The following is a 21,679-nucleotide window of genomic DNA, read 5'->3' as shown; positions in this document are numbered from 1 at the left end:
CTGATTCGGGGTCTCTCATATGCAGTCCGTCCTACAAAGTAAACCCAGTTGCAATTCCACATTTTCCTCATTGAAAAGCATAGAAGGGTATTGAAATGGCAGTGCACTTCCTGAATTTACTGGATTTTAAATGGAATTGACCCCAAAACTGGTCTCTTGCTTTGGCTTCCGTTTAATTCTGTAATTTTTCCGTATGTCCGTATTGTTGTGGAATATAAATTTGTGGGCTGGCATTAATGGTTTATAAAAAAAAGTGGGGCTTATAAGCACGGACACATTCTAAAATACTACATTTCCATTTTGGAAATAAAGAAGCACATGAAAAGGGGGCCTCTGTATGCACCAGGGGTTGCTAAATTCTGGAATCTTTGAATAAATTCCCTATTTTCCAAAAAGTCCTGAATTGAGTATGCTGGAATTTTTTCTTTCCATGTTCTGGAAAACTTCTAACCAGGATTTAATGACAACCAGGTCATTTATTAAAGGTTCCTGGAATTTTGTAACCCTAGATAAAACACAGCACGGCAGGGGTTAATGTCACTCAGCTTTGTTTGGTTTCAAATTGAACAGAAAACCTTTATTGTTCCCTATGGACTTTCATTATAGTTTGACTATTTAAATCATAATTTAAACCAACCGTCTAAACGGATCAGGTAGGGAATGTGGTGATTTGGTCCAGGTTGTGTACCTGGAGTGTATGTGTGTTAGTTTGTGTGTTAGTTTGTGTGTGTGTCGCGTGGGAACGTATAGTTTGCCTCGGAAAGGTGGCTTTCATTTTGGAACCCTCATGTCACATTCCAACTTCCTTGATTGCTGCTGGCAGGCTGGCAAATATTTACTGTAATTTAAAAAATGTTTTTTTCCCTCCATAATTCATGCAAGCTGGCACAAGCTTCTCAAGTTGCTTTTTTCAGTTGTAATGGCGATGGCTAGCGAGTAGCTACACGGCACATTGGAGGTTTTCCTGGAGGAAGTTAAATGCTTTTGTTTAGGTTTTTTACCAGCAGTCCTCTTGCATTTACATTGCACTGTTACGGTACCTTACAGTAATTATTAGGGGTTCAGCAACGACACTGATAACTCGTCCTTTATGTTATCAGCCACAACTGCTGTAATACCAGGTAAGGGGGCCCATGCACCAAACAGTGCTTAGATAGCAGCTCAGACAGTTTGATTTTAGATGAATAACAGTCTTTTGCAATTAATTCCAGTCATTGACAGCAAAAACCTTTTTCTAACTAACCAATGCATACCTAATAAATGCAACCTTGTCATTAACCCACCCCTCTTTAGATATTATTGCCAAAAAACGAAACTTACACAGTATCTGCCAATTCATCTGTCTTGCTTGTTTCCCCATTTGATCACTCAGTTGCTAATAATGTTTTGTGGGTTGACGGCTTCTTTGACATTTCCCTCAAACCTCAAAACTTCAAAGTATGCTTACCTGGTAGAAGTATATCATGTGAAAGGACATCATTTGGACCTTTTTATTATTTGTTTGAAAGTCTACAGATATATACAACACTGACAAATTCTTCTTTTGGTAGATGCACAGTTAAAGGGAGATTAGGATTTAGACTTTAAATACTATTTAAATGCAATAGATATCAAAATAAGCAGTTTAAAAGTAAAAAAAAACTAGAAAATACTGAGAAGCATGAAGAGTGGGTGTTGGAGAAATATCAAATGCACATTCAAAACTGTAGTGAGATGAGGGGCGGAGCCTTTGAAAAAACACTTTTCTTTGAAAAACTTTTTCAAAGAAAAGTGAGTTTTAACAAACTGTACCTGGCCAACAAGGACCACACCTTGTAACACGCACAGCCACCCTCAATGGGGTCACCAGCAGTCAAATGTGAAAACTTTTAAGGGGTAACAGTGAGAAACTGTGAAACGACATCCGGTTTTAGACGTCAGCAAGGCAACCTTCTCTTACATATTTACTGGTCGAACTGTGCAGAGGTGAACTCAAGTGAACCATTTTTTCCCCGCTTTCTCGGCAAGACCATTAAATAAGGATCTTGTTTCAAGCTCCCAATACATTAGGTTACATGCACAGCCTACAATCACTCCAATAATACTTACATTAAGTGCAACCATGTGGATTTTTAAGAATCCTCGTCTTTCAATTTCCCTCTGTCTCGTTTGTCTGTTGGCCAGTACGCATGTAGTAATATGACCGCGGCCTGACCTGACCAGCGTCAGGGTAGTTTGTTTGGTCATGGGTCACCCTACTCTTTGCCACTCTCCACACAGTACTACAACGCGCACTTTCTTCTTTGAGCAGTATGGGGGGGGGGCAAAATGAAACACAGATGGACACACAAATTGTCCAATAAGGTGAAACCATTATTCAGTGTCGATGTGAAAAGATTTTCGGGTCAAAATCCACATCGTCACTTATTTAACTCAGGAAATGAACCTAGATCCGTTGATAGAAAAATTAGGAAATGAAATCCCTTTCAACTGAATGCTCGAACTGAAAAGAGACTGCTCGTGTTGGCTCAGTGGAATGTCCTCTCAGGTCAGGCAAAGGTAAAGATGTGAGAGGAAACAACAGAGACCAACCCCTATGGTGTGCTTGCTTGGCCCTTTTCCTCGGCAGGTGCGGCGAGGCCGTGGAGAAGAACAAGCACTTGATCACGCCGGACCAGAAAGAGTACCAGCAGGAGCTGAAGAAGAACTACAATCGCCTGAGAGAGAATCTACGGCCGATGCTTGAGAGGAAGATACCCGAGCTCTACAAACCCCTCATCAAGCCGCGCCTGGAGAACAGGTGATACTTCAAGTGGGCAGGATTGATTTCAGTAGTGGCCAATGTGTGGAGGAGTGCGTCGAAATTGAAATTTGTGCTGCGTCCCCAAATGACACTCCGTTTCCAGCATTTGGTGCACTAGTGTTGACCAGATCCCTATCGGACCTTGTGGAGACAAGTGCACAATATATACCTGGGACACAATATATACCTGGGACACAATATATACCTGGGACACATTTGTTTGGCCGAATTCATTAGGGATGATTATTTCAGTTACATGTTAATCCTATCAGCAGTCCCATTTCTCTGCTGTCATCTGAGACTGACAGCTGCTGCTGTTTTTTTTCTTTCAAGTTGCCTATTTATTTTCACCACCAATTAAACAGTGTCCTCCTCTCTGCGTTCCCTCCTAAGGGATTCCATCAAGCGGCTCAGTTTCCGCAGGGCCCTTGAGGAAAACCCCTGAGAAGGACAGACTCGTCTGCGGCAGAGAACACAGGTAGCTGTAAAAGAGGACAAGTAGGTGACAAGTGGGGAGGAAGCAAGCGGTCTTCATTCATCGAGGAAGAGCAGTATACGCGTGATTCCACCATGGAGAACCTTCAGTCATGTCTGGATTAATACGTTGCCATTTCATGTTTGTTGGTTTTTTTCTTACAGGAAACGCAGTATGTTGTATGAGAGAACAATGAGCACATTTTATAGGAAAAGTTGACTTAAACATTTTGCCAATTTGAACTAATTTTTTCCCCCTGTTATTAGTTCTCTTCAGTTCTTTGCATACTGAGAGTTCTAATGATACTGCCGACTGTTTGAGAAAGAAGGGTAAAAGTCCCATATTAAGATCCTTGCAGGCCCAGGGACTGAATAGTGCGAGTGCGAGTGCGCGTGTGTATGTCTGTGTGTGTGCGCAGACTGCTTGTGGAACAAGGTATATTTTTTCAGTGTCCTGATAAAGAATGAATTAAATCTGCCTCCTACTAAATGACTGATGATAAATCACTCTGTTTATTGCAGAAAGGCCTTTGGACTTGCACTTGTGTCCGTGCAAATCTACATACTGTCACACTGTAAAATAAAACTACTCAGTTAACTTGTGATGTTATATTTTATGTATGTTTTCTTGACCTGATTGGCTATGTAGATACTACCAGTGATTAATTTATTATGAGTTCACAAACGAGTCATGGTACATAGAACTTCTCTAATGCCACTACCTACCAAACCAAAAAGGGGCATAGCTGCGTTTAAACAGGAACTTAAATGCTACACAGATGACTTGTTAGAGAATACGAATAAAATGTTTACAGTTCTCATAAATATTTAATAACTTTCTTAATTAAAAAATTATATTTAAGATAATTTACAATGTCATCACTAGCTGTAGCAATACCAATATTGAAACAATGTTGGTTACTTTGACTGGATGTGACAGTCTGTGCACATATCTAGATTGTTTAAAGCAGTGTTTCCCAATCCTGGTCTTGGGGACACCAAGGGGTGAACGTTTTTCAAAATAAAGACTTGGTATGTTAACAACGTCAATCAAGTGTGTGAGTGGTAGCGCAACATTTGAATCAGGTGGGTGAGTGCTAGGGCAAAAAACATAGATGTGCCCCTTTGGGGTCCCCGCGACCAGGATTGGGGCACACTGGTGTAAATACTTTCATGAAAACTATGTATTAGGATGCTAACACGGTGCCATACTAAAGACATCCTACAATGTTTACTGTAATAAGACAGGTTTTAAAGTATTTGCTCAGATTAGGCTCTTAATCTTGTCTGTTTTTTAATGTTGATGTGATGTTGCAGAATGTCATGCATTCCAGTATAGAAATCCATTGCAATACTACTTGGAAAACTGAGTGCAAAGCCCAATGAGCATTCTCTCAAATTCTACTCTTGTTACAATGTAGCCACATTACAGGACAGTAAGTTACAAAAGGTATTGGACATACAGTGGCCAACTAATAAGCACTGGAACCTGTTTTTGAGTTTTTGTTCTGTTTGTCAATGCTTTAATGAATATTTGTCATTTTAGTAAAATCATGTACACATTAATGTCATACACTTAATGCAATTAAACTTAAAATCTGTACATCTTTCTTGTGGTTATTAGTAATCCATCACTACATAATTAGAGCTAGTCTGGTCCTGAAGGTCTCATGGTTCCACAATCCAAGTTATACTGTATACTTTTCTCAGTAGCACCAAGTGTTGTGTCAATATTCATCTTCATGGGTCTTAGATGGAATATTACAGCTTATGTCAAAGTGATGAAACTTCACCTGTTTTACATAAAGGGGGGAATATCAAATCCCAGACCAGCTGCAGAAACCTACCTCCTTAGGTAATGTAATACTCTTGGCTGAAGTCTGTTTAAAAAAAGTGGGATGGAAAATAGCTTTTTATTTTTTCATAGAGTTTTTACATTTAAATTATATTCCTAAGATTTTTGAAGTATAAAAAGTCAACTATATATAAAAGAAATATGTATATATACAGCTCCAGAAAAAATTAAGAAACCACTGCACCTTTTTCTTTCCTTTGCAAAAAAGTTGAAAAGGAATGTTTTGAGTGAGGAACAGAAGTGTTCAATTTGCAGTGGTGTCTCCATTTTAACCCTTCTGTTTCTCACTCAAAACTTTCTCTTAATTTTTTCCGGAGCTATATATATAATACCAGTGAAAGGTTTGGACACACCCATTCACTCATGAATTAAAGGAAAAAAGTGAGTAAATGGTTTGAAGGAACATAATGAACACAGATGCTTCCATTCAGGTGTACTGTATGATACAATTAACATCCTATCATGCCCTGTGGCATGGCCCAGTTGACCTCCTCACCACCATTATCATCATCATCACATCAAATGAGGAAATATGTTTTGAAAGAATGTTGTTCCATCTCTCCAGCTGAGTTTCTGTAACTTGTCTATGTCAAGTTAAAAGCTGTTTTGGTAGCTAATGGTGGCCCAACACTTTGAGACATTTCATGATGGTTTTTCCGTTAGTTTGTTACCGGTTGGTATATATATTGAAATTGATATCCATGCAAATTTATTAAGGAAATAGCCTTTTTGCTTAAGTGTATGATTTATGTATTTGTATGTTAAGACCAAGTGTATAGAAACTTCTTTCCCGTGAGCTTATGGGTATGATTGTTTTTGTTTTACTGTAGATAATAGAAAGCCTGTATTTAAATGTAATTTCCAATCGAGGCAACATACCATTATCATGAATGATGACTCCACTAACACTTGAGCACTGCCTTTAAAAGGTGCCTAGAGCACTAGAGATTGACAACCCCTTTTCAACCTCTATGTAGCCTAAGGGTAATTGAAATTATCTTTTTCTTAAACATCTGAGGTGATCAATCTAGGTTTTTAAAAGATAACAAACCAAACCAATGTCATATTTTAATGGCGATATTTTATATTTTCTGTGTATATTTTAGAACGTGTTATTTTGGTAGTATCAAGTTATTCCGTAGGTTATTAAAGTGGTTCATTTGATGTTGCACTAGAAAACAAAAAACTACATATTTTCCCTCAGGTACTTCCCGTCGCTTGAATATGACGACATAAGCGCTTGCCGAGGACAAGACACGCTTGTGCCGGGTGCTGGACGGTACTGGATGTAAACAGGTTCGTGTACTTCTGGTAGGCTACAGTCAAGAGAATGGACTTTTATTGTTTACGGTGTTGCTGTATGATTTTTATCACTGTATCCCAACCGAAAACATGATTATGAAATTACGCATTTTGCGCATTTCGTTTTAATAACATGCATATCTGGAAGTTCTAATTATCGAATGATTTATTTTAACTTTGCAGCCAGTTTGACAGTCTGCAGTGCACTTCTGCTCTTCCCCCCTCTAGAACGAACATAACACGCATTAGATCTAAATATAATATATGTGTAGCCACTTAATATACAGAAACAAGTAAACAAGGATGGAAATACCCTTAACTCTTCAGTTAGGGTCTACATGGCGCTACCACTGGGTTGTGTAGTTGTTCTAGCATACTAACATTAACTTAAACTAACTGCGTAAATGAGCGTCTGCTAAATTAGAGAAATATGAAATGTTAAGGACGTACAGTAATAGATTTTAAAAGTAGTCTACTACATTCAAAGTGCAGAGTTGCAACCCAAAACCTGAGGGTGGAGTATTCGTTATTGTAGCCTACTTAGTCATCAGATACATGTTTACAAGTGTGCTGTCAAACACTGACATTTCCTGGGGAATTTCTTCTTTGTTCTGTGGCCTAAGTGTCTTTACGGAAATGATTTAAACCCCTGATGGGCAGGTAGTTAGTCAATCCTCTCACGAAGGATCATTAACATGGATTACCAGGCCTAGTTTGGGCATGATCACTGAGTTATGAGCTTGGCTGTCTTTCAGTGTAGCCCCTTAATGCGGAGTAAAACATGTCTTCACATGTTTCATAACCTCTGTTTTCTCCATGATATCCCCTCAGTGAAGCAGAGATTGAATCTCTCCCCGCCTCCATCGCTGGACATTTTAGCCTTATTACTTTAAAATCACAACATTCCATGATAATTAATAGCACCACAGATTATTTATCACTTTTCCCACTTTCATGGTATCCAATTCATGATTAAGACCTTGCATCAACAAAGCAATTCCATGAGTGCTTGGGAGAGTCAAAAGACAGTGGGTCCTCCAAAACACACGCCGGCCCATTCTGCATTTAATCACATTGCTCTCATACCAAGTCAACAAATCATCTTGCAGTCACCCTACAATCCAGGATGAACGGGTAATGACAAGCCACCCCTAGCGGACCATCTCTCTCCCAACCCAGACAGTGCTGAGGCAGTTCAAATCAAGCACCCGGGCCATAACATACATTTGCATTGAAGTTGATGCCAGCTATTTCTTAGTGTGTTTCCCTAGCTCCTCTCAGGGGGACGTGTGAAGAATTGACGCTGTAATGTTTAATTACAGCCGTGGTGTGCCAAGCCTCCATAACTGGGGCTGGGGAAGGGGAAATTTAAACGCTAGCTCTGGGTTTTAACGGCAATGTGTCGGCAATGTGCTTCTCATAGGGAACCATCAAAATATTTAAAAACAGTTGGCTTTTTGGAACTTGCTTTGGATAATTGCATGTGATTGTGAAACTGATTCTATTGTTAGTTGGCCTAGTAGGAGTAGTCTATCTAGTGAGCTGACTGAGTGGCTTTATTGGAGTTGGCCATTGCAGCTCTTGCCTTAGGCTTGGATTAGATCTGTCTTGTCCCAGGAAATTATGCCAACATGTAATGTCATACTGTTGTTACCTGGTTGGTTCCATTAGATCTGTCTAGTCCCAGGAAATTATGCCAACATGTAAAGTCATACTGTTGTTACCTGGTTGGTTCCATTAGATCTGTCTTGTCCCAGGAAATTATGCCAACATGTAATGTCATACTGTTGTTACCTGTTTGGTTCCAATAGAAAGTGTCTTGCATGTAACCCTACACCAGGGGTCGACAGCAGGTAATTCTTTTTTCTTTGCCCTTCAAAGTAATTCTTTTTAATGTTGTTTTGCTTTCTACGTAGACCTGCGGTTATGTGAGTCACATCAATTAGCCGCTTAATGCGGTTGTAAGGAAGAGAGGGTTTTTTGTTGTTTCACTACAAACATTGCTCTGAGTTTGTGAATGGTTTAACCTTCAAAATATTGTGACCACATTCCTGAAAGATAAGACTCCGGAACACGCACATATTGCTTACAGCAACGTGAACAGGTCCAGGCACTGAATCACACTGGGAAATAATCTCTGATGATTTTTCTCAACACATAATGATACTAAATTATTGCCCAATGATTGTTCTTGATGTTTTTTCTCCACCCATTTAAAAAAAAAAAAATACCTGGTGGACTACATTAACTTTTACATAGTGGGGTCGGATTTAATATCACCAAATATTCCCTGCAATAAAAAAAAAAAGTACATTATTATTGCTTGGTGGTGTGTGTGGTTTATTGTTTTTAGGCTGTTTACAAATTACATGAATTATGTAACGGCCTGCAACTACCCACCTTAGACAATCCATTCTAGTTGCCAACTCCTGCACTACTCTGGGTTAATATGCCATGTAGCAGACTCACTTAAATGGTATTGGAGATTAGAAACAAGTTGTTTGTCATCCCTATATGTGGATATCCTTACCCAGCTGACAGTTGATTTGTAACATATAAAATTCATTTGTTTCTAAGTCAGTTGATGTCAATGGATGGATCAAATGACGTTGTGCTTTTCTCTTTAGAATTAACTAGATGACCTCTGAACTTTGGATGGTGCCATGGGTGATGATGTGAACCCAGACAGAGACGATCTGCCCCTCAGAGCCAACACCAGCCACATTCTGGTCAGACACTATGTCCTGGACCTGGACATACACTTCCACACGCAGGTTATCACTGGTACTCTGGTGCTGTTCCTGGAGCCAGGCCCTGGGGCTGGAGAAGGAGCTTGGGCTGGGGAAGGACCTGGGGCTGGGGAAGGTGATCTATACACTGCCCAACCATCTAAGACTGCTGACTCCTGGGAGGACGAGAGTAACGGAGACTTCACCTTAGTTCTGGACTGCTGTGACCTTGCTGTGTCAAAGGTTGAGGAGCTGGATGTGGCATCTGTCTTGGACCTGCTGGGTCTCCTAGAAGAGGTCAGGGGCGAGGAGTCGGTGGTGGAACCACAACCAGGCAGCCAATCAGCTGTGCTCATTCAGAGGCTGATATCCCTTCCTGCCACCCAGTGGAAAAAGCAACATCACCTGTACTCTCAGTGCAGTCGTGCCCCTGCTTCTGAGAGTGGGAGACCCCTTGTCTTCCACACTGATCGTTGGAGCCTGCAAGTGCGGCATAGGGGGACTCGGACGCCCCAGGAGTTCCCCCGAGCCCTGCGAATCTGCTATGAGACCAAGCCAGAGGGAGGCTCTGTCAGGTGGACTAAAGACCAGGACAACAGGTGGAGTATCAAGACAAACTGGAAAATATACACTGCTCAAAGAAATTAAGGGAACACGTAATCATCACAGTATAACACCAAGTCAGTTAAACTTCAGGGATATCAATCTGTCCAGTTAGGAAGAATAATCAATTGTGAATCATTGTCACCTGTTTTCATGCAAATGAAAGTGACAACAGGTGCACTGGAGAGGCAACAGCAAGATAACCCCAAAAACGGATTATTCTCTAGTTTTGTGTTTTGCTAGTGTCTTACCCATTACTGGTAGCATTAGGTGGTAACTGCAGCCCATTCAGGTTCCACAGGTAGTCCAGCTCCTCCAGGATGGCACATCCATACGTGCCGTCGCAAGAAGGTTTGCTGGGTCTCCCAGTACAGTCTCAAGAGCATGGAGGAGATACCAGGAGATGGGCCGTTACACAAGGAGAGCTGGACAAGGCCGTAGAAGGGCATCAACCAATCAGCAGGACCGGTATCTCCTCCTTTGTGTGAGGAGGAACAGGAGGAGCACTTCCAGAGCCCTACAGAATGACCTCCAGCGGGCTACTGGTGTGCATGTTTCTGACCAAACTGTCATGAGGGTGGCATGAAGGCCCGACGTCCTCTAGTGGGACCTGTGCTCACAGCCCAGCACCATGCAGCTCAATTGGCATTTGCTAGAGAACACCAGAAGTGGCAGGTCTGCCATTGGCGCCCCGTTCTTTTCACAGATGAGAGCAGGTTCACTCTGAGCACACGTGACAGACATGAAAGAGTCTGGAGATGCCATGGTGAACGTTATGCTGCCTGCGATATCATCCAGCATGACTGGTTTGGCTGTGGGTCAGTGATGGTCTGGGGAGGCATATCCTTGGAGGATTGCACAGACCTCCACGTGGTACACTGACTGCTGTTACTGGGATGGAACCTATCGTCAGACCTTACACTGGTGGAGTGGGCCCTGGGTTCCTCCTGGTGCAGGAGAATGCCTGGCCTCATGTGGCCAGAGTGTGTAGGCAGTTCCTGGATGACGAAGGAATTGATACCATTGACTTGCCCTCACAATCCCCAGATCTGAATCAGTGCATCCAACGCAGCCAGGTAGCACCACAGACTGTCCAGCAGCTCACTGATGCCTGATCCAGACTTAGGAGGAGATCCCCTAGGACACCATCTGCTATCTCATCAGGAGGATGCCCAGATGTTGTCAGGAGTACATACAGACACATGGAGGCCATACACACTACTGAGTCACATTATGAGTTGAATCCAGCGTTCAATCGGTTTGTGATTTTGGTTTCCATTGACTGTTGTTGTTTTGCTCTCAACAAATTACACAATGTACAGTAGAGACCAAAATCTTTAATACATTTCATTCACAGAGACCTGATGTATGATTTCAGTGTTCCCTTAATTATTTTGAGCAGTGTGGTATCTGTTATAAACTTTAATTTGAACCTTAAATGTTGAATCTTGTTGGCAGATTGCTTTGGTATATTATAGCAATGAAGCGCTAGGTGGTGTGGTATATACCAATATACCATAGCTAAGAGCTGTTCTTTGGCAATCAGCATTTATGATTGTAACCCTCCTGTGGTTTGAATGCCTTGTCCCTAGGTACAGCTCTTAGCTGTGGTATATTGGCCATATACCATACCCCCTCGTGCCTTTTTGCTTAAGTGTATGATTTATGTATTTGTATGTTAACACCAAGTGTATACAACTTCTTTCCTGTTGGCTTTCTGTATGAATTTTTTTAATGTAAGGCCATGATTTAAAGGTAATTTCCAATTGAGGCAACATACACACCATTTATCATGAATGAGGACTTGGCAAACACTTGAGCACTGCCTTTAAAAGGTGCCTGGCTGACAACACATGGTCGAATTCAGTCCCGGCACGTCCCATGAATGGTAATATGGAGGAGGTAGTTTACAGTACATTCACCCTGTTTACTCATCCAGGTCGTGTGTTTACACTGCCGGCTCGCCCATCAACAACCGGGCCCTCTTTCCCTGCCAGGAGCCTCCTGTTGCCATGTCTACGTGGCAGGCCCGGGTGCGAGCCCCCAGGGGGTGTGTAGTTCTGTTGAGTGGAGAGAACCAGGCCGAGCCCACTCACCTGCAGGAAACAGGTACCAGATTACTCATCGGTGGTGAAGTTCTAACTAGGATGTGTAGAAGTACTGACTCTTCTCCAGTTCACTCGCCCGTTCTCTCTCTTCTCGCTCTCTCCCCTTTTCTCCCCCTCCCTCATTCTCTACCTCCCTTTCTTACAAGATGCAGTTTAGGTGTGTGTGTGTGTGTGTGCATGCGTGCGTGTGTGTGTGTGTGCGAGTAGTTGGCCAAATATAGTTGCCTCATTAAAGACAAAAAGTCTCCCATTCTCTCTTTTGTCTCTTTCTCCCTCTCTGTCACCATCCCTCCTGCTCTCTTCCACCCACTCGTTCTCTCCCTTGCTCCTGCTCCCTTTGTTTCTCTCTCCTTGCGTGTCTCTCTCTCTCTGTTGTCCAGGTCTTTGTAGCTGGGACTACTATGTCACAATGCCTATGCCTGCCTCCACCTTTACTTTGGCAGTGGGTAGCTGGAGCCTCGTCCCCACAGCACAGCAGACAGCCCTGTTTGGGGCCCCCCATTCACACACTGGCAGGTAGGATATATTTCCCGTAAGACCCCTCCTCTCCCCCTCATGATTTCCTTCCAACCCGGCCGTACCAGGTGGTAGACCATGGTCTGACACTGAAGAGCGGACCACAGACAGTGCCTAAAGCTGTGGTTAGGGGACTCCAATTCCCGTAAGAGCAGTCCCCCTCCCTCCTGCTCTTATGGTTTACCTCGAACCCAGCCATACCCACACTTTAACCCGGGGACTTCTCCTGCCACAAGGAGCGCCTTTATTCTCAGTGAACAGCCTGAGAGGAAACTTGGATCAAACGTGGGTTTTGGGCTTGGAACACACACAGTTGTAAAACTAAAATGGAGTCAATGTAACTGAATGGAAGATGAATGAGATGTAATGTTTGGGTTGTCTTTCGCTTTGCTGTGATGTAATGTTCAGTATTTCCATCTCTCTCTTGAAGCCTGTAGTGAAATCAGTGAAAATACAAGGCTTGTCATATCCTGGATCTTCAGGACTAACTAGAGGATTTTTCCCCTCTTCTCCACGTAACACAGCTTGGACCTTCCATTTGCCGCCAGCCCACAGTTTATGTTTGAGCGATCGGCCCTAAAAGACGAGAAGCACTTTGAGAGCGGCTGCACGGTCTCGGGGGAAAATAACGTCTCCTGTTGCCACGTTGATTATCCGTGCCGATTCACAGAGGCATCCGCCTGGAGCCAGCGGATCATCCCTCACCGGGTGTTTGCCCCCCCCTCTCTGGTGCCGAAGGCCCAGTTCCAGATCCTCCCTCTGCTGCCTCGCTGTCTGGCTGCTGCCCACGCCACCCTGGGTGTCCACCCCTTCCCTCGCCTCGACATCCTCATCGTCCCGGCAGGCTTCTCCAGCCTGGGCATGGCCAGGTAAGAACGGGACAAGATGGGGAAGTGCATGGAACTGTTTTTTTTGTTTGGCTCCGTGTGAAACTGGCCATGCGTCTTTACATTCTCGACATGAACGGACGGTATCCTACACTTAACTGCCGACTAGCGGCTGCCATGTTTCTCCTCATATTCTTTACTCCGTGGGTCTGTAAGGGTAGGATGGCTGACAGCAGCCGGGACCCCAGCCCGACACCTTAACCCCACCACTGGGCTGACTCTCCAGGTCAAAGGTCATCCACAGAGTGTTGGCTCAGACTGCCAGTCGGTAGGGCACTGTGTAGTTGTTTCGGATTTCTTTTTATTGCTATAAAGGTTGGGACGCTGAGTAAAATTTTAATAAAAACAGAATGCAATGCTGCCTCGCTGTCTGGCTGCTGCCCACGCCATCCTGGGTGTACACCCCTTCCCCAAGAATCTCCCAAGTTCTGCGCTACAGACTAGGTTAGAGGCGTTTTTGTGAACACCAACAACAAGTTTCTGTCTCAAGATTATCAATTTAAAGTTTATTGGTGCCCCATATTTCCCCAGATTGGAGATTTGAAACTGTCGAACACTGTAAGCCAAATTGTAATTGGAGCGTTAAATTAATACAGTATCATTCTAACTTTTATGCTCATGTCAGAACGCCCAGATTAACTTGTATTTTGACCAAAATAAGTTTCATTGGTGCAGTGTGTGAGGTTGTTTTTTGTAAGGTAAAGTGGTGTCTAATTTCCTGAAATCTAGACTTTTTCTGAAAGAAAAATCAATGAACAATGCCCAATCCTTACAATACTGTGCACAATTATTAGGCAAATCGTATTCCTCAAGATTTATTTTATTGTTGAACAAACACAATGCTCTCAGTCAATCCAAAATATAATTTAACCTCAAACCTGAATGTTTATCAAAGGAAAAAGGAGTTTTGATCTTTCTCAGGGGAATACATAAGTGTGCACAATTATTAGGCAACAATTAGTGTGCAGTATTAATAGGTAACTAAATTACAAAAATATTTTCTCCAACTCACTCAAATTTTTAAGTGAAAATAATAAGTTACACAAAATGTCTGGCCTTTCAAATATATTCAGTGACCGATATAGCCACCCTTCTTTTCAATAACTGCCACGAGCCTTCCATCCATGCAGTCTGTCAGTTTCTTGATCTGTTCACAATCAACTTTCGCTGAAGCAGCAACCACAGCCTCCCAAATGCTGTTCAAAGAGATGTGTTGTCTTCCCTGACTGTAAATCTCATGTTTGAGAAGGGTCCACAAGTTCTCAATAGGATTTAAGTCAGGTAAATCTTTGAGGCCCTTGCTTGCTAGCCAAGCATTGGAGTACTTGGATGCATGTGATGGAGCATTGTCCTGCATAAAGAACATGGCCTTCTTGAATGTTGAGGAACTCTTCCAGTACCACGGCTTGAAAAAATCTTCCAGAAACTGGCAGTAGTTATGGGAGTTGAGTTTCAGTCCATCTTCAACCTGAAAAGGTCCAACTACCTCATCCTTAATAATAGCAGCCCATACCAGTACCTTTCCTCCACCTGGCTGGAGTCTGACTGAAGTGGTGCTGTGTCCATTAGTGATCCAGCCACGGGCCCATTCATCTGGTCCATGAAGAGTCACTCATTTCATCTGTCCATAAAACCTTTGAAAAATCTGTCTTCAGGTATTTCTTTGCCCAATCTATACGCTTAAACGTGTGAATCTTATTCAGTGGTGGTCTTCTTTCAGCCTTCTTGACCTTGGCCATGTCTCTGAGCACTTGACACAATGTACTTCTGGCCACTCCAGGTAGGATGCAGTTCTGGAATACGGTGGCACTGGAGGATAATGGTGGCACCGATACCGGATAAGCGTATGAAGATGAGATGAGATGGAGGATAATGGGTTCCTGGTAACTTCACGTTTAATTCTTTTCAAACCTTTTCCAGTTAATTTGTCACCCCAATTTACTATTTGCAACAAAACGTGTCCGTTTGAGTGTCCGGTGATCAAACGCCTCAATACCTTAGCTATTTCAAGGGTTTTGCATCTGTCTGAAAGGCATTTTACAATTTATGACTTTTCAGTGTCAGTTAAATCTCTCTTTTGGCCCATTTCACCTGAGGTCATGAAGCTGCCTAATAATTATGCACACCTTGATATAAGGTGTTCTTCACTGTTGCCACACCCTCCCTCATCACACCAATACATATCACCTGAAAATGATTCAATCCAATCCAATGAGCAATACTCACTTGCCTAATAATTGTGTGTGCAGTGTAGTAAAGACAGTCCTCGTTCTGTAGGTAAAATAATGACCAAGTCATCAACATATAAAATATTAACAAGGTTGGACTTTTTGTTTTACATGTTTGTTTGCATACATTACATAAATAATTTCCTAGATCTTGCCTCCAACACCACTTTTAAGGAGTTTGTGAGTCAAAGGCTTTTTCAAAGTATGAAAGCCAAATATTTCCCTTTCTTAATTTTATGGATCGTTTTTTAATCAAGGTGTGAAGTATATGCACTATTATTATATTTTTTTGGTTCTTGGTAAGGAATACATTTAGGCTTCGGGCCTGGATTCTGGCATTATTATGCTATAGAAACCTTTCCCAAGCCACTCGTAACTGAGACTCAATGCTTATTTGGGTAATATGGATGTAGTCAAACAGCCTGAGCACTCACAACAAAATTGTTGCAAGTGCCTGAAATATTCCCCATTTAATCTATCTTGCCGGTCCGTCTATCAGTTAGCATTGACACTCGCAGTGGTATCCCCCCACCCTAAACCACCCTGGACTAGCTAATACTATTCCAATCTTGTCTGGTAAGGAAATAGGATGATATTCAGTCACATTAGATGCAATCTTTGTACATTTGTTCAAATTAGAGGCGAGATACTTCACAGTGCCCCTGTCATTCTTATGTTTCTTTTCTGTGAATTTACAGAAGTTTTCCAAATGCTGTTGGCAGATATCACATTATTTGGTTGGGAGCTCTTCCCCCCTTCCATAATTTCCTCCATAGTTAATATAAATAATTTAAATTAACTGCCTCCTTTATTTTGTCAAGCTCATTGGTGGGCAATCACAATAACTTGTTATATTTGTTTAGGGCCGGCTAGTAATCTTCTTTTCCTGGTTTACTCTGTTTTTGGTTTGAAAAAAGTCTTGGCTGTTTTCTGAAAGTAGAACATTCAGGTCCTTTTTGGATGTTTTTCATTTTTTGTGTCCTATTCTTTTGCCTTTTTCACATGGATTTTCTAGACAGTTTGACTATGTAAATGTATTTAGTAGTGGCCAGATTAACACAATCTTCATCTTCTTTATATTTATAAAAAAATTAAATAATGGAAATCATACTTTCAAGATCGATACTATACAATGTTTCATTCTGCATGGCCTGTTTTTTTCCACTTGTGTGTGGGCTGTAGAGAGAATTTTAGGCTCTGGTTTTACCTTTTTAGTGGTGGTTTTACCTTTTTAGTGGTGGGTTATCAGTTTTCAGATATTTCTTAATTTAGCAGTGGTCTGACTACAGCAGTTGTGGCATGACCATAAAAGCACAGATTTTTTTTCTTTTTGGGTATTGTTTATGGCACAGTCAACCATACTGTGTTCTAATGCAGTAAGCAGACCTACCCAGAGTCACCGTTCATCCTGCTGCCCACTCTGCTGTGGTATAGTTTGAAATATCCTATTTAAACCAAATTAAATACCTCCTGAAACCCCTCCACATTGTACATAAGGGTTTTTTATTGAACGCACAATAAAATCTCTGTAATTACACGGACATTGGTTTACTGTCAGCTTTGCACTGTGCTTCAGTCAATATTATTGTCCGTATTATTAATGATTTCAATAAAATCATAGTCTCTACTCTTCTACTCTACATCTCAAGTGAAGTCATTCTAAGCCAAAACGTACATTTGAAAATATATGGACAAATGAACTTCATCTGTCTCACAATCTCGCTCTGTTCATCTACGTAACTGACCTCCGTCATCTTTTTGCTGGACTGCCTAAGTGGAGCCAGCCAAGAAGAGTGAATGTCTCTTATTGACTGAGTGAGTGGCTACCCACTGTTAAATAGCGTAGTGATTAGAGATGCGGACTGCCATGAACGCAACCAGTGTTCGATCCTCGCCATGGAAAAATCAAATTACAAATTAGTATTTGTTCAGGAAAGACAAAAGTTGCTGGCTACAAGCTTCAGTAGCTATGTTAATAGTAAGCCTAAAATATAACTGTTTACGGTTATATTGTGACTATTTCTGGTGGATTTTTTAAGTACGCATCCATGCATGCTTTTTGGGGTAATATAGACCCTTGCACAGTAAAAGAGGAGGGGTTCCTACAATTGTTGTTCCATGAAATGAAATTGCTTTGGCAGTGTTAAGTTCATCTTCAGTCTTGCAAGAAATTGCTCAATTCTCTTGACTATTCCAAGTAGTAAATAGATACTAGTAGGCGTATTACTGGCTAATAAGCTCTTAAAACGGACAGTGGCGGAAGCCATGCAGTTCATAGATGCTATTTGTGGTGGAAGTACACTTAATAAGTAACGTTAGTCAGTTAAACACAATGCTTTATGGTGTCTAGCGAATTATTCTTGGTGTGATGTTAATACGTGACAAAATGATCTAATGTCAAGAGGCCATTTTAAGACGAAGTAGTATGTCCCAATACTGGCATACTAGCTTACTATATTCAAAACAGTATGTACGTCACCATCATCCGTGAAGTACGTACTTGTAGTAAATAGTATGCAATTTGAGATTCAGTCATTGCTTTCGATTTACATAGTAGTTCACACATCATAGTGGTTGGCTATTCAACTATCATTGTTTTCTAAAGAAACGAACCAGCCATGGAGCGTTTCTAAAGAAACGAACCAGCCGTGGAGTGATTCTAAAGAAACGAACCAGCCGTGGAGTGATTCTAAAGAAACGAACCAGCCGTGGAGTGATTCTAAAGAAACGAACCAGCCGTGGAGTGATTCTAAAGAAACGAACCAGCCGTGGAGCGATTCTAAAGAAACGAACCAGCCGTGGAGCGATTCTAAAGAAACGAACCAGCCGTGGAGCGATTCTAAAGAAACGAACCAGCCGTGGAGCGATTCTAAAGAAACGAACCAGCCGTGGAGCGATTCTAAAGAAACGAACCAGCCGTGGAGCGATTCTAAAGAAACGAACCAGCCGTGGAGCGATTCTAATGAAACGAACCAGCCGTGGAGTGATTCTAAAGAAACGAACCTGCCATGGAGTGATTGGAGTCATTGTTTTCATAACTGTATAGCTAGCCATCTACATTAATCTCTTTCTAATTTAATGCATTGAATGTAGTGTAGCAGCCCTGTTATACCTGTTGTTGGTTTGGATGCTAGCTAATGTAGGGGACTAGTTTTGAGAACTGTGGAGTTTTGTCTAATTGGTTCCTTTTCTTGTTCTTCTCTCTCTTCCTCCACTTCTGTGTCTTGAGGTGTTGGGGGTTGTAAACGTGGCCAACTAGAGCGGTCCACTGCCTCCATGCTTACAGGCAATCCTTTAACACCTCTTTTTTTACTCTTCCTTAGTTGAGCTGTATTCTACATCTTTCTCTGTGTGGGCTAGACAAGATTTTGTGTTGCTGTTTTGATTAATAGTCCCTGGCTTTGCTGAGAAAATATGAAAGTCTGTGTCTCTACTACATTCATAATATTTGTACAGTAGATTCATTTGCAATTGCGTTTTGGTCCGATTAACAGTCCCAGAATGTCCCAGGCTATTTGGAATTGTGACGTCTGTATCTTTTCCTGTAATTCAATGAGGAGATAGGCCTGTGTAGAGACAGTCCCCATTGAATGTTCTGTTGTTTTCATTTTTGGGGAAATCAAGTTCTGTTTTTCTGTCGGAAATCATTTGAAGTTGCTTTTTCACTGTGAGCGAAATCCAGTCATTTAAATGAACTGGGTCTAAAGATGAAATGGAAAGACAAACCGCAATGAAGTCCTGTCTTTTTTCCATTCTCTTGATAAAATAAAGACCTATTTTGGGTGGCCAGTGGACAGGGTCCAAGTGTGTAGCCGGCATCCTCTCTCTCCCTGCGCCAGACCGCCTTCTGTAGACTTCCACAGGAAATTAAGTCAGAGCTGAAAGTACTCCACAGGTTCTTATGTCATTGGGAAGGACAAAAGGTTACCGGAGTGCTCCCGCTCACATAGCGACTTGTCAAACACTCTCGCATAACCCTTTTTTGGCAGTGAAACTCTTTCCCTCATGATTTGTTTTCACCTTTCTTCTTCTGTTATTTATTTGGAATAAATGTCAAAATGCTGACAGTCCAAGGCTGTTTCATTCTCTCCTGCCTTCCTCTCCTGGCAGTTTGAATATCAGCCGAGTCGCTGTGGACTACAGTGAAGAGATTCAACTTGGCCAGGTAGACACCTGCCAGGTAGACACAGGCCCTGCTCCCCCCCCCCCCCCCAACCCTGCACGCGCTCCCACCTTGTGTCGACATGACGTGTAGGCCTCCCGTTACAGACAGGAGGGAACGGTTGACCGAACGTGAGCCAGAGATAGAGACGTGGAGGCTGGGAGTGGTCGGGGGAGCCAGACCCAAACCCAAAGGCGCCCCGCAACGGTGGAAGGTTAACAAAACATGGAGAAGGGGTGGACGTGAGGAGAGTTTAAGGAGGGTTTAGCCACGGAACCCCCAGGATGTGGGAGAGGATGTGTGGATTATTCCCAGCAACAAAAGCCATTAGACCCTGGAAGGACTTCAGAGGTTTCAGCTATTTAATCTGCAGATTGAGTAGTAGTGTATGTGGGCCTGAGACTTTGGGGCCGGGCCAAACACTGCTTTCTACCCTGCCCCCTCGTATAAAGAACAACAGGGGTGGCTGAGGGGAGAAGGGGAGATGGGGGACATTAAGTTGTTGTGCTGGGGCCGAGAAAGGAGTCGGGGGTGAGAAGGGTTGGTGGGTTTTTATACCCAGATACGGGAGGGAGGGAGAGAGAGAGAGAGAGGGAGGGAGGGAAGACAAAGATTAACAAGTCTAGTAAGGACTCGTCTGGAGTGGATTTCTGTGCCACGTACACTGTGTTGCTGTCTACTGAAGACAGTTTATACGTGCAAATAGACAGGCAGTTACCAGAGAGCAACACATGCCTCTGTCAGGGGAGTTAGCATGCACGGCAAGTCTTGTTTATTAGTTTGTTTTTTGTGGTTACTGTCTGCTTGTAGAGAATCTTCACTTTTTCACATCCTCCATGAAGGAATACACCTCTGGGTCCAATCAGCAGATAGTGGTGGCCCCGTTTGTCTGCCTGTCTGTCCGGCTGTCTCTCTGTCTGTCGGTAGCATCACCACGGTAATGCTGTTAAAAGCTCTGGTATGAACCGCTGTGTGTATCCTCTCATGACGCAGACATGGAGGAGGAGGAGACCGAAGAGGAGAGAGCAGAGATGAAAGAGGGGGCGTAGGAGCAGCAGGAGGAGCAGGGACAGCAGGGAAGCTATTTAGCTCAAAAACACTTCCACTCAGGTTAAAAACAGCGAATTGTCTAGTGGATGGAATGTTGTAAAACCAAAACCTTGTAAACACATATGTGAATGGCTATTGATCATAGAAGTGCTTTACTGTGTATAATTTGAAAGTATATTAAGACAAAGTAAACTGCAGTCAGGACATTCACATGTTCACACACACACACACACACACACACGCAAGGTAGATTGTTTATTGATATTGAACAGATTGTTCCACACACTCACCCCTGCTCAATCCTTGCTTGACTTTGGAATGACCTAATGAAGGTCGGTGCGTGCGTGCGTGTGTGCGTGCGTGCGCGCGGCCCTTTTGTTTGTGTACTAATTTATAAACGCCACATAACGTCTGGACCACGTCACCCTGTTCCAGAAGGGTGTTTCAGGAAGGGCATGGCGTTTCCCCTCTGTTTGAAGCGTCTGGCTGTATATGTCCCACAGCTATCCTCTCAGACACACCAGGACATAGAAAGACATACTTAACTCGCTGCATGGGCAAATTAGGACTTTCTCTTGCCAAGAGAATCTGGTGGTTTTGACGGGTTTGTTGGACATCACGTAATGGAGGCCATAATGTTCATATTGTGTCTGAATGACGCAGAGTTTTAAAACAATGGCCTGGTTTCATCTTGTATTACATAAAGTATATCATGGTGAGAGACTGTGTCCTTTATTTGACCTGCTTTAATGGAGTCCTAGGACGATAACCCATTGCGTGGATACATTTGTTTTTGAAAATTACTATTTGGCGTGTGTCCTTTTTTTATTTGTTGTTTTAGGGATTATTGTGGATTAGACATTTTGTTCTATTGAGACACATAGGCCATGTGAGAAGAGTGACCACGTGGTTTGTTGTTTGTGTTCAACAGCTCAACTTTAAGGCCACCAGTTTAGATATGATTTGTCTTGATATTTCCCTCA

At 42.5% G+C, this 21,679-nt stretch overlaps 2 protein-coding genes across 8 annotated transcripts in view; both read left to right on the top strand.

Moving 5' to 3' along the window:
- Positions 1-4,857, top strand: part of dock8 (dedicator of cytokinesis 8) — a 57,827-nt gene extending 52,970 nt beyond the window's left edge. For both annotated transcript variants that reach the window (XM_010876145.4, XM_010876146.5), the window contains 2 exons: positions 2,609-2,779; positions 3,176-4,857. In XM_010876145.4, coding sequence (XP_010874447.2) covers positions 2,609-2,779; positions 3,176-3,227 — 223 coding nt within the window. In that variant the 3' untranslated portion in view covers positions 3,228-4,857. The remainder of the gene's footprint in view (positions 1-2,608; positions 2,780-3,175) is intronic.
- A 238-nt stretch (positions 4,858-5,095) lies between these two features.
- The window catches only part of aopep (aminopeptidase O (putative)), a 93,117-nt gene continuing 76,533 nt past the window's right edge, over positions 5,096-21,679 (top strand). For 4 of the 6 annotated variants that reach the window (XM_034296407.1, XM_034296406.1, XM_034296405.1 and 1 more), the window contains exons 1-5: positions 6,316-6,407; positions 9,041-9,741; positions 11,685-11,854; positions 12,234-12,369; positions 12,894-13,238. In XM_034296407.1, coding sequence (XP_034152298.1) covers positions 9,077-9,741; positions 11,685-11,854; positions 12,234-12,369; positions 12,894-13,238 — 1,316 coding nt within the window. In that variant the 5' untranslated portion in view covers positions 6,316-6,407; positions 9,041-9,076. Of the gene's footprint in view, positions 5,112-6,315; positions 6,423-9,040; positions 9,742-11,684; positions 11,855-12,233; positions 12,370-12,893; positions 13,239-21,679 lie in introns of those variants that run through there. The other 2 variants (XM_034296404.1, XM_034296403.1) reach the window with 2 other exon arrangements.

Source organism: Esox lucius, chromosome 13 (genome assembly GCF_011004845.1).
Source record: "Esox lucius isolate fEsoLuc1 chromosome 13, fEsoLuc1.pri, whole genome shotgun sequence".
NCBI lineage: Eukaryota > Metazoa > Chordata > Actinopteri > Esociformes > Esocidae > Esox > Esox lucius.
This window is presented reverse-complemented; position numbering and strand designations above follow the sequence as displayed.